General features: G+C 36.5%; 1 protein-coding gene across 1 annotated transcript; it reads right to left on the bottom strand.

The window, feature by feature from the left end:
• Positions 1 to 3,846: 3,846 nt before the first annotated feature.
• LOC147510916 (CASC3/Barentsz eIF4AIII binding protein) lies at positions 3,847 to 14,626 on the bottom strand. The gene is made up of 12 exons (XM_086602765.1): positions 13,394 to 14,626; positions 11,316 to 11,418; positions 10,222 to 10,424; positions 9,216 to 10,045; positions 8,270 to 8,378; positions 6,736 to 6,858; positions 5,030 to 5,085; positions 4,858 to 4,903; positions 4,694 to 4,765; positions 4,524 to 4,603; positions 4,257 to 4,343; positions 3,847 to 4,171 (listed from the first exon to the last, which is right to left on the bottom strand). The coding sequence occupies exons 1-9, from the start codon at positions 13,867 to 13,869 to the stop codon at positions 4,729 to 4,731; spliced, it is 1,983 nt and encodes a 660-aa protein (XP_086458891.1). The 5' UTR covers positions 13,870 to 14,626; the 3' UTR covers positions 3,847 to 4,171; positions 4,257 to 4,343; positions 4,524 to 4,603; positions 4,694 to 4,728.
• Positions 14,627 to 16,418: the final 1,792 nt, after the last annotated feature.

The raw sequence follows: 16,418 nt of genomic DNA on the forward strand, positions 1-16,418 counted from the left end.
TAAGAAAGATGCACTTAGGCTTGGATTCAACGCGTATGTGTACTGGTTATGGAGAGAAAGAAATACCAGGATTTTTGAAAACAAACAATTAATGCAATGCACTACAAGTGGCAACTATGATTTTCAGGGATGCACAAATAAAAATTCATTCAATGCAATCACAAGGCAGATGCCACATGGGGAAGAAAGAGATCATTTCATGTAGACATGGAATGTCAGAGTGGAAGCAGTGCAGACACACATGAAGTTCTACAATTGGGAAAAAGCAAAACATGGAGATTTCACTCTCAACACAGACGGTACATTGCAAGGAAACAATGGAGGATGGGTAGCAGTCATCAGAGACGTACAAGGAATGGTTATAGCAACAACCAAGGGAAAGACAGAGTTCAAATCAATCGCTAATTGAGTTGCAAGGGCTGGAACAAGGTCTGGTGTTGGCCTTACGGCATGGAGTGAAGAGAATAAGGGAACAAACAAATTCTCATAATGTGGTTACATTTATTGAAAAGAGGGAGCAGCACCCAAGGCAGGCAAACCGTACAATAATTAATCATGATTCTAAGTATGAACAATCAAATGTGTTTTTTATCAAACACATTTACAGAGAGGCTAATAGTCTAGCAAATATTTTAGCCTCAAATGTACCGATTGTTAGCTTCCTTGATATAATTCCAAGTTCTTTCTCAGAGAACATAAGTAAAATTGTGTATGAGGATTTAATAGGAAAAGTGTATTTGAGAATGTAACCAAGCTTTATGTTATTAATGAAAAGGGGTAGGTGTCCTCTATAACAACCTCGCTTGCTAATAAAAAAAAAATTTCAATGTGCATTAATATTTATTCATTTTATTTATATTTTTTGATGTGCATTACTAATGGTTAGCAGTAACTATAGAGGCCTAGAAAAACCCAACACATGATTTGAGACTAGCTTCATCCGTGATGTAAATATTGAAAAGAATAATGAATGAGCTGATTTTTAATTAGGTGGGATCTCCATGGTAAGGAGATAATCCCCCAAAAAAATCAGCCTTCACTAGACGTTGGAAGTCCATATTTTAAAACTACATTTGCAAAGATGTACGAAGAGATGTTTGTGTTCCATTCACCCTTTATTAAAAAAAATGTGGGGGTTGATGAATAGGAAAATTCATGCCACATTTTAAAAAGAAGTAAGGTCGGGTTTCAGCGGAAGGTGTGGCTACAATAGAAACAGACACAACTCATGGCAGAGTGATTACAGTGGGGGTTGAAAAAAACAGAATGAAAAGGGTGTAAGAAAGATGCACTTAGGCTTGGATTCAACGCGTATGTGTACTGGTTATGGAGAGAAAGAAATACCAGGATTTTTGAAAACAAACAATGCAATGCACTACAAGTGGCAACTATGATTTTCAGGGATGCACAAATAAAAATTCATTCAATGCAATCACAAGGCAGATGCCACATGGGGAAGAAAGAGATCATTTCATGCAGACATGGAATGTCAGAGTGGAAGCAGTGCAGACACACATGAAGTTCTGCAATTGGGAAAAAGCAAAACATGGAGATTTCACTCTCAACACAGACGGTACATTGCAAGGAAACAATGGAGGATGGGCAACAGTCATCAGAGACGTATGAGTGGTTATAGCAACAACCAAGGGAAAGACATAGTTCAAATCAATCACTAATTGAGTTGCAAGGGCTGGAACAAGGTTTGGTGTTGGCCTTATGGCATGGAGTGAAGAGAATAAGGGAACAAACAAATTCTCATAATGTGGTGGCTGGAACAAGGTTTGGTGTTGGCCTTATGGCATGGAGTGAAGAGAATAAGGGAACAAACAAATTCTCATAATGTGGTTACATTTATTGGAAAGAGGGAGTAGCACACATGGCAGGTAAACCATACAATAATTAATCAGGATTCTTAGTATGAACAACCTAATGTGTTTTCTATCAAACACATTTTCAGAGAGGCTAATAGTCTAGCAAATATTTTAGCCTCAAATGTACCGACTGTTAACTTCCTTGATATAATTCCAAGTTCTTTCTCAGAGAACATACGGGAAATTGTGTATGAGGATTTAATAGGAAAAGTGTATGTGAGAATGTAACCAAGCTTTATGTTATTAATGAAAAGGGGCAGGTGTCCTCTTTAACAACCTCGCTTGCTAATAAAAAAAAAATGTATATTGATGTGCATTAATAATTATTCATTTTATTTATATTTTTTTATGTGCATTACTAATGATTAGCAGTAACTATAGAGGCCTAGAAAAACTTCTCTCTAACAAGCCTACACATGATTTGAGACCCGCTTCATCCGTGATGTAAATATTGAAAGAAATAATGGATGAGCTGATTTTTAATTAGGTGGGATCTCCATGGTAAGAAGATCATCCCCCAAAAAAATCAGCCTTCACTAGACGTTGGAAGTCCATCTTTTAAAACTGCATTTGCAAAGATGTACAAAGAGATGTTTGTGTTCCATTCACCCTTTATTAAAAAAAAATGTGGGGGGTTGATGAATAGGAAAATTCATGTCACGTTTTATATCTGTCACAGGGGCATTTGCGTCATTTCTCAATTGTTTTTAGGTCCCTATATATGTTTTATATAAACTACATAAAAGTCCCTATTCTTTATGGCAATTATAGGACCGTCCCTCTAATTTGTCTAAATTAAAAATTAATTCTTATATTTTATCTAAATTAAAAAAAAAAAAAAAAAAAAAAAAAAAAAAAAAAAATCCTTATGTTTTTCTACCCAATTTAAATTACAAAAGTACTCTATACTAAATATTGCGAAATTACTCCTACGTGTTTTTTTTAGTGTGATATTGCCACTCGGCTTTATGGTTGTGTTTGGTTCACTGAAATTTGATTCTAAAAGAAAACAAATGATTTGATTTGGTTTTCAATGTAATGATTTTCCAAGAATTTGGATTTTGTGTGTTTGGTTGGAAATGGAAAAATTTGTTGTAGTTGAGTGTAGTTTGGAAGTATTGGATCAAGGCTTGTGAAAGTTGCTTCGCGAGGGAATCAAAACCTTTTGAAACTTGCAATCTCTAAAAACTCTCCTTCTCTCTCTTGCCGGCCTCCACTTTCAAAAATAGAAAACAACTTACTCTATGTTAAAATAGAAATTGCTTTCCTCTTTTTGAATATATTTGAAGAATCTATTTTTTAGTTTTTCATTTTCCATTGTGAACCAAACATTCAAAAGTTTTCAATTTCCTTAAAAACACTTTCTTTTTCTCAATTTTCCTTGAATCAAACACAGCCTATATTATGTATCCCATTTTTTCTCTCTTAATCTAAGCGAAAATCAATTTTTTGAGAAAATCGAAATGGCATCTAAATCAAAATCTACCTTTAACGTAATTAAATGAAGATATACAAGTCTGTTTTGGGGAAAAAAAATTTGCACATAAAAGGAAAATAGTAATTTCACTTCGATTGTAAATTTAAAAAAAATTGTTGTGCTCATCCATGTTGGGATGTTCTGCCTGGGCATGAAGCTAGTATATATATATATATGGGAGGGATCAATATACCATGGTTTATATATACATCGTTTATAAGGACATGCAATTCACCCAGCACAGTAACATGCGAATCTGAATATTTCTAGCACTGTGACAGGAAATGCAATCTGGGTTTTTGGAATAGATAATGTGAAACACACAAATAAAAGAAAGTTAACTTAAAAATTCAAGATACCACGATTAACATGGCATTACCCATTACTCCACCTTAATTAAAGGCGTGTCCAGTCAAAAGCGAACAGCCGGTTTGACCTTTGAGATCAATCAGAAAATCCTCTACGCATCAATCAGCTAGTTTCACCATAACAACAAAGTAAAGAAACATAACACCATAAACAGACTTTATATATAGAAAGTAGAAAGGTGTGCATTCAACCAACCCCAAGGACAAGAAAGACAATGCGTACATTCAAGGTAACAGAATATGATACCAAGAGGGAAGAGGGGAAAGACACCTAATAAAAAGATGATAAACCAGCCAACAGAAGATGGAAAAAAAAACCCCGCTTACACATAGAGCAACAGAAATTGACTAAGCAACTGTCGCCCCCTTCTTTTTCTTCTAGTTTTCTAGTTCTAGTAGAAGCAAGCTTCCATTTCTCACAAGCTTCTCACCAAACGAACAAGCCAAAGGAAAACCTAGAATTCAGCCAAAGAGGAACAATAAGTACTCTGCGCAAATTTTGCCTCAGATAAATAATTTGCCTGCTGTAAATCATCCTACCATAAAATTTAATCATGAAACTGCCACCTGCCAAACTGTAATAGCTTCTCACATCAAACACAGCACAAGCAGGCATTTCTTATATAACTGCAAGGAAAAATCATGTTAAGCACACTAAATGAGAAAGGGCATCAACTGTCAACAACAAGATTGATTATACACAGTATGCAAAACATAACATATATTGACTCACACGTCCATAACATATTAAAGCGTAACCCATGGTGGAGACAGAACATCCCACGACAACAAGTGAAGGAAACTTACCTAGCATATTTCCGGACATTGTACAGCCCAAAGTGCTCCAGAATAAAAGCCGGAGGTCACAAAGGGCCAGGAGAAAAAGTCTGAAGCATCAATTTCAACGAAAGTTTAGAAACTCATAAACAACCAGGTAGAGTATTGCTACAAGTATCAAAAGGTAGGTATGAACTGACCTCTAACTGCGAATTCAAATACACTCCATTGCAGTTTATGCACGTCCCTGACCAAAGTTCATTTCCGAGTACCTGCAGAAAGGCATCCCAATTCAATACCAATCACTGCATAATGAAAAATATCGAAGATACATCCCATCAAAAGGTGAAAAGTCTTGACATACCTGCGAGGCTTGTTCTGTCGCTGCCCAAATTCATCATTTACAAGCTCTGTTCACAGGCAATAAGCTAGGTTTCAGAAACATGAAAACGGTAAAAGCAACTATAGAATAGTGGAACTATTAAAATCCAGTTCAACAAATCACTTGGTCCATGGAGTTAAAGTAAACTGGTTACCAGATCTTTGTGAAGGCTTCAGGACATCATTGGGTTTGTTTGTAATGAGTTCTTTGCTGCAAGGGAATTCCACAATGAGAACAAAAGAAAAACTTTAACTACTAAAACAATCACCAATCCAAGCACACACAAATCCCAATGAATCTTAACATAGCAATGCTGAAAAGGAGGAAATAGGAGAAGTAATTTTAAAAAGAAGAAAAGCAGAGTGCAACCAGAAAATCAAGACTAAGGGCCCTATTGTGTCAGAATTTGCTCCGAAAATGTGACCTGAGCCCCACCTCCCTCTCCCACTCCCCCCTCCCCCCAAAATAAAAAACACACACACACAAAAGAAGGAAAAAATGATAACAATTAACTAATAGTAAAAACTATTGAAGAACTTCCAGATAAGTAGATAACTTGGATATCTTCTGTGATACTAGGACATTCTCTAAGATCTATTGCATCTCTGTCTTCCTTAAAATGCATATCCAAAAACAGAACTTCCTTGAGAATCAGAACTGGAATCGTATTACGATTACTTGTGAATCACGGATTGTACCAACTCGTGAAACGTAAGATTCCAGAATATTTTATATATGTGCTGTAAATTACTTACATTTATGAGATGTAAATATATATTATTAATATATTTTCTGTAATGTTTTTTTTCCAGATAGAACAGTTACACCTTTCAAAACCCAATATGAAAACGGGTTTCTGTTGTATTGGGTTGATCATTTCACCTAACCTCAATTGGGCTTTAAGTTGGGTTAACCACTTGACGTAACCGAAAACATTTCAATGTATGCATCAAACCCTACTTAGTTGTGTTTGTACTTCGATTCAAACCCAAAAAGTTCCCGCCTTTTGCCATTTTTAATTTTTAATAGTCGCCAATAAATTTCCATCTTTTGTTATTATGAATTGTTCTCTTACTGTTCCAATCCCAATTCTAAACATTTTCTGTACGTATGATTCTCACATGTGATTTATATAGATGACCTCTCGATTAGAACCAACTCGTACAATTCTAACAACACTGCTGCAAGGCGCAAGCACATAATACCATACTCAAACAGATTCGGAAGTTCTCCAATTGTTACAGAACTGGGCATGCATCCAATTGATTAACAATTTGGCAAAATTATTGTTAAAATAAACAAGGGAGGAAAAAAGCACAACAGAGAAAGCCATGCTGAATAACAACAATAATATATATGATGTTTTCTCGTCTAAGATGTAAAAAACCTCCTATTCCAAAGTTTCTTTTTTCTTGCTCGGTAAAGTTGAAATTTCATTAAAAGTGAAAAGAAAGTAGGCCGAGAAAGCCTACTATTACAAAGAAACAAAATAAAACTAAAAACATAGCCACATGAGGCTAACCCGAGAACTACAAATTATTCTACTTTTAAATACAAAAGCCTCTCCCATCTCACCACAAAATACTCAAAAGTTTTACACCACAAAATACTAAACTCTTTAAAAATCTTACACCACTGAAATAATAAAGCCTTAATAGATATGATAAGCTCCTATTCCAAAGTTTTATCCAGTTAGAAATTTCAGAACCGAGTCTTGCTGGATTACCTAAGCAAACTTGGTCATTCAGGTGTATAGTTTAATTGTCTTCAGAAGTGCCATAAAGCCTACAATCGCAGACGAATGTAATTAAAAGTTTCTAACACACGAAATAACAATCAAGTAATTAACTTTCTACTGACCTGGAGGCGGCCGAGGAAGATGTTTGCCCTGTTGGACGACCATAATAGCCACCATCAACAGTTAAGTAGGGGGAACAATAGGAGGCCCCCAAAGCGCCAGCAGCACCTGCCAAGACTGGTACCCTGAACATTGCAAGAAAAAGGATGTTACTGATAAACTTATACGAGACAATTAGTTTCCCGTATGTGCACAAAAGAGATATATGCTCCAATAACATAAAGTGAGTCGAACAATTCATTTGACAACCGAAGGTTACGGTGCCTCTTTATATTTAAATTTAGCTGTTTCAAGCTAAATCCAACGCTAAAATTTTAGCCCAGGTTGTCTTACAGGGACAGCCAAGATGTAAAGTGTGGCATTCAATACTCAGAAACTTCAAATTCGACAAAACCATAATGGGACAAAACCATTCCCTTAAACCCTAAAATCCCCGTTTACTCCACTGAAGGTGGGATTCGATCTCAGGATTTTGAGCCCGACCTTACAAGGCTTGACAAAACCATCTTATGCTTAGTGCTTTCACATTGTTAACTTTACTTCCACTTTTACCCCCATGATATTACATAATCACCATAAAGTAACAATTCTATGACGCAGCACACAATAAAATCATAAAACTTTTTCAAGCCAGTCTAGAAAAAATCCAGCTGCAATGAGACCATTACAGGGAGCCATCATATCGTTAATGTCATGCACAAGTGTGCGACTAACATATTGTTAAACAAATCACTGCCACGACATGCATACTCTACAACATAAGTCTCATGGCAAGTGCTCGATGCCAGTGTTAGTGCATTACCATAGTAAGTGTCATGCATAATCTAGGCAGTTACATCACTCCATTTGCAAATTCATTCCTCAACAATGTCTACTATAACATGAATACAACTGAACCAATGTCTAAAAGGAGTTAATTTATATATCGACAACCCTAAAAGAAGTTAGAAAAAAAAAATTTGATTCCTCGCTTTGACCTCACCGTCTAGAGTATCCATCCACTCTTACCGTCAGGCGTCAACCATGGAACAAAATAAGAGTGTTTCACTTTAATATACGAGTTAGTGGATAACAAAAAAGGATCTTTAAATGCTGAAATGCCATATATACCTAACCTAAGTCAACTTTGGTAAGAAATAATTACGACAATTTCTAGGTTTAAAATCTAGCAAGTCTTTTTGAAACCTTTTTCTATTTGGCTCGTTTTAATTTCGTATGTGGTGACTAACTTGGAGAGTGACAGAAATTTCCCAAAAGATTCAAAACATATACAGTAAAATGGAATAAGATATCATAATATCATATATTCATAATAAGAAAACGTGCACTTCAATATTCAGTTTAGTCCAGTAAAAAGGATTTATACACCAAGAAGAAAAGACATCAGCTCATTACCACAGCAAACTAAACAGGAAACCTTGCAAAGATATAAAACAAAGAAATCAATAGCACCAAGCCACCAACATAAGAGTCTGGAAATACAGCAATAACTATCAAGAGGAAAGTGCAACAAGTTCACAAAGAAAATGAGCGTACCAGGTCATCTCAGAATTTCCAAAACCTGGCTGTGCAACATATCCAGGTAGTGCCATACCAACAGCAGGAACTCCCATACCACCAGGATGCTGACCCCCAAATTGCATAACTACAAATTAATACATCAATGTTAAAATCTCCAAACGCTTCATTAAGGCAAAAAAAAAAAAAAAACAGGAATTCAACTCGCCATATTTTAACAGTTAGGACATGCAAGAAGGTAATGGTATCCTACATACTTGTCATACACACTTTCTATACCCATAATATTAATATTCAATTTATTTGCGAGTCTATAAGAGTTGCAAAATGCTTTATTGGTGAAAGAAAGGAACGATGGAATCTTCAATTCAGCCAAACAAAAGTTGATGGACCTCATCTTCAATGTTAAAGCAACTTCATTTGAGTGGCAAATGGGGTGACTTCTTTTGAGGCACATCATTTCGACGACTTCAATTTTAGTTGGGATTCTGTAATTGCACAGCCATGTGAATAAAGACAACAAGCTTATTATATTGGGGCATCTACCGCCCTTATTACCTTCCTAAATCCTAAGGGGGTGTATGTAATTTCCCCATTACTGAAATATATTTTATCGATGATAAATAAATAATGTGCACACTCTTATATTTCTTTTCTGAAGTTTTCCTAGACAAGATGTGTGTTATGTGTCCAGCTTGCATCCTTATTGTATCCCAGGATACCATGGCTCAAACAACTCAAAAATAATGTCTGGCATGATTCTTTAGCTGCCATGAAATTAGACTTAATGATGCACTGGAGTAGGTGAACAACGGAAACTCATGACCGACCAGATACTAAGTTGAGGGATGCAAAACTTATGTATTCAGCAATAGGTAATGACTAAAATGAGTCTTAACTAACATTATCATAAACCTATATACTCACATCATGACAGAAAACATCAGAAATATCGAAAACAAACCTTGCAAAAGTGCTGGAGCAGGGAAGTTCTGATCACCGTGAGAAAGTCCCATGCTGCCAGAAGCTCCCATAACTTGGGCACCATTGTAGAGAAAAGAGCCCCTGCCATTTCCTTGAACAGTGCCTTTTCCTTTTCCAACCAATGCAGTCTTGGATTTACTTGATCCTGGTGGGGATTCTGTCTCTCCAGGCTCAGATGAACTTCTAGGCGAAACTCTGGGTGGAGAAGAAGCTTGAGATCCAGTAAGATGCTGACCTAACTGCTGAGAAGATGCTCGAAAAGAAGTTTGAACCGTGTTTTGCCCAGGTCTTTGATGAACAGTAGGAGCATGTGTTCTGCTGACTTGATTAATTGGTGCCAAAGGCTGGTAATGCAGCTTTTCAGGTGTGGCCAGACCCCTTCCCTTATTAGATTTGATCTGGGGAGATTGAGCAAATTTTGGTAAGGATCCAGAAGACTGCAGCTGCATATTGTTGAACTTCCCCATATATTCCTGAGGAGCAAGATCGTCATCAAAATAAACCCTGTCCGCAACATCAGCAACATTCTTTCCTCGTACAAATGTAGTTGAATGTGTTCTATTCTCAGACGTTACGGAAGGTCGAAGGCTCTTGTTCGAATTTCCACCTGGCAATTCCCTTTTCTGGGTCTGTGAAGTCTCATGATTGGAGGAACCCGAAGGATAGAAGGGAGGAGAAGCAGAGTTCAAGCTTGACGCGAAAACATGTTTTCCAGATGGAGCAGAATCAGATTGTACATTTGAACTCCTTGCACTTGTGGATACTCTCCCTGAGGTAGTATTTGATGGTGACTCATGGGACTTCCCAGATCTGAACATGTATGCAAATATATCATATGAATAACATCCATAAAAAATGAAGAAAACAATTATAAATTAAAACTAAACAGAACATATGAACATAACAAAATTCAAAATTAATATTAAAAAATAAAAAAGTCAAACAGTCATCATATAAGAAATTCTCTTTTCCGCAATTCTACTCACTGCTTGTTTTGAGTTGGAGTCTCCCTGTTGTTCCTTGCAAGAGGTTCATACCGTCTTGGACCTCTCCCTCTCACAGTCCTAACAGTTTGGTTTTGATTGTTCCTGTCATCATAAGCTCTAGGCCTGTTTCCCCTCACAGATCGACGGTCAAGACCTCGATTCCTACCTCGACCTCTGTACTGCCCTCTGAAATTTCTCCCATCCTGAAGATGAAATAAAAATCAATACACATGAGAATAAATGTAATTATTTTCAGCATGTGTGAATAAATGTTACACCTGTTCACTTCAGTACACCTAAATATACTACATCTGTCCTGCAAGAGTTGCCAGTAAAATCCCCCGAGAGAACATTGTCATCATAAACAAGTCAGCTGGTTCTCAAATTTCTAACGAAGTCCATTGTGATTTTCATTCAAAATATGGCCAATGAAACAAGAAATTCAAATTAAGCGGGCCCCTTTTCTTGAGGATAAAGAACATATAGAAATGACTAATTGTTGTGAAAATGGCCTAGATGCATATTAACATCTTTATGACGATACAGAAAAAGATCTCATGCAAACGATACAAAATGCTGTCAAACATGCAATGAAGGCGTCCACATCAAAGAACAAAATTTCACAAATTTCATGAAATTTTTGTTTTCGCTGGCCACTGAAACATTTCCTTACCTACAGGATCTGATTGCTTTAGTTTTCTTAAAACTTTCACGAAAAAAATCGTTTCAATTCCGTCACTTTTAGTTAATATTTTGCATCTTTCAGTGAAAAGTTGCAAAAGTTTAGATGTAGTCATTTTTGCAAGTACTTAAAAAACCTCCAATAGTTCTGAGAAAGGGAATTGGTCAGTTTAGAACTTTAGAAATTGTCACTATTTTTTTGTAGGAACTTGAAAGTATTTTTGCAATCAATATTGCTGAATTTTTCAAATGTCATCTCATTTTCACAAACGTTTCACGAAAATTTCGATACTCTCAATTTCCCTAGGCCCCCAACAATGCTCGAAACGAAATTTAGTTCCTCGGTCCATATAACTTTATACTCTAAACAAAATATGCATAAAAAAAAAGGTTCACAACGATAAAGAGTTGACCTTTTCATTTTCTCTTTCTTGTGAATTCATCTCTATGTACTTATCATGCCCCCATTTTCGAACATCTTTTGATTCCCACAATTTTCTTCCACCAGGAGTGCGCCTGAAAGTAGAAATAAAAACTGGTTACAACACATTTTATACTGAGAGGAGATAAAATGACTTTAAATAACTGACTGAAAAACTAGGTGTGTTAACAAGACAAGACACCCAAACTGGAAAAAATTAAAACACTATGGCTAGCCATAACTATAACAGGGAAATAAATATTAAGAACATCCATTGTGAAGGAATATTGTTTTGCCTGCAATTTCTTCATTATACAACTGCACTAGTAAAACTGTTCATCCGCACGCGTGTGTGTGTGTGGGGGATCCTACATCATGATATTTATGGAATGAGGAATGAGGTAACCAAACAGGTTGTGTAGAAGTCAATGAAAAATTATCTGTAAATCTCTTTAAAGAGTAATGGTTCACAAAGTGAGTAAACAAAATATAAATGACAGTTCATGTAAACCTATGATACATGGACACGCCATATTTCAAAAATAATCCTACCCACAATAGTTTATGTGATATACTGATATACCACAACTTTTGGTATTTCACTTAGTCAGACACTTTGTATCCGTGCCAGAAACGGACAGACGTATCAGTGCCAATGTAGCTTTGTAAACTTCATATCGAGCAAACTAATATAGTCTAGGTTGGAACAACGCCCCTTGACCAGATGGCTTCTTGCTCATTTTATTCATATAAAAACAACCGGAAGTGATTTATGTCCTATTTGATTTATTGTTTTAAATTGTTACCGTAAACGTCAAAGAATCATAATCTTTGTAAGCAGCGACGTGACACAATAAGTGCTCTAAAAACCAGTATAGGGGGACGCATAGGTTAAGACACCAGACAGTGCCTGGTCAACTCGTGGTCCGGGCAGCCAATTTGGTGCCATGGGAGGGCAGGAACAAAAACCCCAATGGAAAAGACTGTAAAGAGCTAACAAACCAAAATCCTGCAAAGGAAATCCAAAAATCCCGAATCCAACATAAAATTGTAAACATGGTCCGTAAATCGCTTTCTCTTCTTCAGATATAAAACCCCCTCTCAAGTTCGTAAGAGCAACAAGCATTGCAGCACTTAAATTAACCCAAATCAAATCCCCAAGGCAATTCGCTGCTTCTTCTGATTCGTCTAATAGATGTCAAATGACATTAGTTGATTTAAAAGTACATTCTCAACCAAGTGAGTCGAACATCATTTTAATCAAACCATCAAAGTCCTTGATCTGATTTAATTGGTAATTTTTCAAAATTTAACATAGCACCCAATCAATCTTGTAACATTGTTTCCCCACACACTGGAGAGAAAAGAATCCACAATATCCTTATCACTAGAATAAAGAAAGGCGTCCAGGTTGACTTTTTCTTAGTTCTAATTGTGTTTGAAGTATGGAAAAAGCTTGGTTGAGAACTTCTGTGCCTTTTTAAGAAGTTTTTCTATTTGTGTTTGACTTGAAATTATGAGAGCTCTTGTGCATTTTTAACTGCCTAGGCGCCCACCCACCACCCAATTACCGCCTAGCTCCATTTAAAACACTGGCACTAACCATTCTTCACTGATTAGAGGCCTAAATAGTGCTTTAAGGACACTAATAGAAGCATCTACAATTATGGTTTTCGGGTTCTTAGCATAGTTTAGCTCAATCTACAGGAACTGATTAAAGATTCAGCAGAGTTAACGGCTTAAATAGAGAAAAGAAGACCAACATTTCATTGATGTACGTCTACATCTCCAGCAAGAATCATTGTCCAAATGGATTTCCTAGACAGAGAAGAGTTCTTGTAACTTTACTCACTAGCTAAATTTTCTCATTGTCTCAATTATCTTTTAACCAATCATACGGAAATAAACAACAATATTCTAATATATAATTTCACCCTATAATCACATTGAATTGCTCTAAACCAAATGGTTCATTTCAAGTGTTACAACAATCAGTGTTGTAATACTCCTAGAATACCAAACATTCCACCACTAATATTATTATGCAATGAATGAAAAAAGAGTAAGTACCTGTGTCGACCGCCACCATTCTCTCTAAACCTATCATCATGCATATAAAAAGCACCAGCAGTCGGCACAGCAAATGGCTCATTCTCTTTCTTCTCTCCTTCCACCACCTCATCCTCCTTACCCTCAATTTCAACATTTGATCTCTTCTCATCATCGCCGCCTACAATTCCCTCCGTAACTTCAACTTTCCCCGCATCCTTATCAACTTCTTCGTACTCCTCCTCGTCTTCTTCTTCTTCGTCATCATCATAAACTTCCGGTTCACCTTGCCCATCATCCGATTCACTACCAACATCAGAAGCAACACCACCCCCAGTCAAATTTCTCACCCTTTCTCCTTCAATTTCTTCCTCATCATCACTCGCTACTCTTCTCCTCATCGCTAATGATTTCACCACTTCTTCAGGATCACTCTCATACTCCTCCTCCTCTTCTTTCTCTTCTCCTTTAACCACCATCTCTTCTTCCAAAACCATTCTCAAAATTCAAAACCCTAATTTGACCTAATTCGAACTCACGAAGGTTTTCAAGGATGAATCTCAAAACCCTAGCGGAGAGAGAGAGAAAAAAATATATATATAACGTGTGAGATCCGAGAAATTTTATTTTTTATTTTATCAAATTTTTAAAGACTTGGAAGGAAGAATGGAATTGGGATGAGGTTAGGGGCGTTTTGGGGAATTCGTATATAGTACGGCGGTATATGGAACGAAATAGGCAAAAAAGTTGTTTACTTGTTTTGATGAGAGGAATCTAGAAAGATATAATAATGATTTGCAAATGCTACTTGAGGTACTCGGTAAGAAATTCAATTTCGGCACAGCAAGAGAATAAAAATGGAAAATAAACTACGTTCTCTACGACCCTTCTCCCTACCCCATCTTCCGCGGCCTCCAAACTCTTCTCTTTCACTAACGTCATCACTTCAGACTTTTGTTTAGATTCAAGACACAAAACTAAATTATGTTCAATGTAATCTTATCCAAACCAAACCAGCTCAGCTACTCGATAGTATTAACCTATCAACCGTATTGTACTCAACCCATCGCATAGAAGCAATTAAATCAATTATCAATCATGACTGTGAGGGAGTGACATTCTCATTCAATAATATTATGCACGTGTCCAGCATGATAGAGATACCATACCGACCTAATGCTCTCGTCTTCTGAACTGGCTTCAGAGCGACTCACATCATCACTCAAGCACACGATCTACAAGATCGCTCCAAAATAGCTCAACTCACACATCCTCACGCAAAACGTTCCATCTAATGACATCATCATTCTTCTAGATGCAATCATTACCAAAGTCATACTTGTAGTTGGAGAAAATGTTTATATAAGATCAATAACAGGGAACTAATGAAGATGTCGAACAAAGATTGAAAGAAATGGAATTAAGTTTTTTCTATTAGTATCAATGGCGGTTACACATTTCTCTTTCTTTTTCTCTCTTTGCTCTGGTTTACAGATTTTTCTAGAATGAAATCGGAATGAATCTTTCTTTCTCCTTCTAGTCTTTATATAGTGTTCTGATGATATCTTTAACCAATCATGAACTGCCGTGTGTCCATTCTCTTCTTCTCTATTTTTTTTCCGTTTTAAACTTGCAACACACAAACTGTCAATTATCGAAATATCGCAATATTTGGGCTGGAATATCGGGGTGGCGATATTTGCCCACGACATCGCTCCCTCTCGAAACTTTCAAATTTCAACCACAAAAAATTTGAATGTTTCGAGAACCAAAACAACTTCACCAATTTCAAAATTCAAAAAATCAAGTGGTTACAGCTGTAAAAACCCAGTTACATCGAAAATACAAAAGTCTTATTCTGCTTTCTCTCTCTTCATTTATTTGCGAAAAAGCTTGATAGAAAACCCAAACCCCACCACCATTAACATCTTTTGGAAAGTTTAATCTTGGCCGTATTCGCTGTCGTCCTCAGCAAATCTTTCTGCACACTTATCAGGTTAGTAAAAAGAACAACTTAACATGCTACTCCTTATCCCAACTTTATCGTTTATCTTAGAATATTTTGAATAATCTTGCCTGCTTCTCTTTCCAGATTATTATATTTAGGGTTTAGGCTTTGAGTATTCATATATTATTTGTGTATCTCTATACTAATTAGACCTTGAATTATAATTTTTGACAATATGGGTAGGAGAAAAACTTGTGTTAACTTTATACTCACTCTCTCGAAACAATCCTGACTTCGACGTCAAGAACGTATGCGTTCGAGACACAGTTCTTCACCTCGAACCCCGACATTATCATCCAGAGACCTCAATACGTGTTTAGCAAATAATATATTATATAATTATACTAGATATAGTGATAATATCTCAGATAAATGATATAATTATAATAAAAAATTTATTGTTTCTAGTGATACCGACATGTCGAACGAACGTATTGAATCTGCAACTCGAAACAATTCGTCTTCTTCAACTTCGTCATCACAAAGGACTGAGACTGACGAACCAGAATGGCGTGCCACGTATTTGGCCGATGGCTTAGCCTGCAATCCTTTTGAGACTGTGAATTCGGAGTTTGAACACGAAGTTATGTATGATAAAAGCATGTGGAGTAGTGGCCTGAACCCTTATTTTCCAAAAAGACCCAACTTAGACATAGTTAAAGCTGCCTACCAAATACCAAACTCTGTCGATCTTCGACATTACGATGCAAGTACTAAAGGAACTCGATGCCAAAGTGGCGATCCTAAAACAACCATTATTACTGTTGGGCAACTAGCTGTTGGTTTGTGCCTTCCCTTATCTAGCCTCGATCGAGAGATACTTAACTATTTGACCATTTCTCCTGGCCAAGGCACAGGCAATTTATGGAGATTGCTGCACATTTGTAATTTCTATAATTCTCATCTTGCATCTGATGTGCGGATATCCTAAAGAATTCGTCTGATCGACATCTAAAAACATTATACCTTTGTCGAACGAAACGAGAAAAATAAACATGGTATAAAAGAGCCTAGTGGTTATTTTTATCCCAAAAAATG

This window comes from Coptis chinensis, chromosome 3 (genome assembly GCF_015680905.1).
Source record: "Coptis chinensis isolate HL-2020 chromosome 3, ASM1568090v1, whole genome shotgun sequence".
NCBI classification, from domain to species: Eukaryota; Viridiplantae; Streptophyta; class Magnoliopsida; order Ranunculales; family Ranunculaceae; genus Coptis; species Coptis chinensis.

Coding starts and splice junctions, on each gene's coding strand:
- LOC147510916 (XM_086602765.1), bottom strand. CDS start 13,869: ATGGTTTTGGAAGAAGAGATGGTGGTTAAAGGAGAAGAGAAAGAAGAG. Junction 11,419..13,393: donor AATGGTGGCGGTCGACACAG/GTACTTACTCTT, acceptor TTCTACTTTCAG/GCGCACTCCTGGTGGAAGAA. Junction 5,086..6,735: donor TCTTCCTCGGCCGCCTCCAG/GTCAGTAGAAAG, acceptor ATTCCCTTGCAG/CAAAGAACTCATTACAAACA.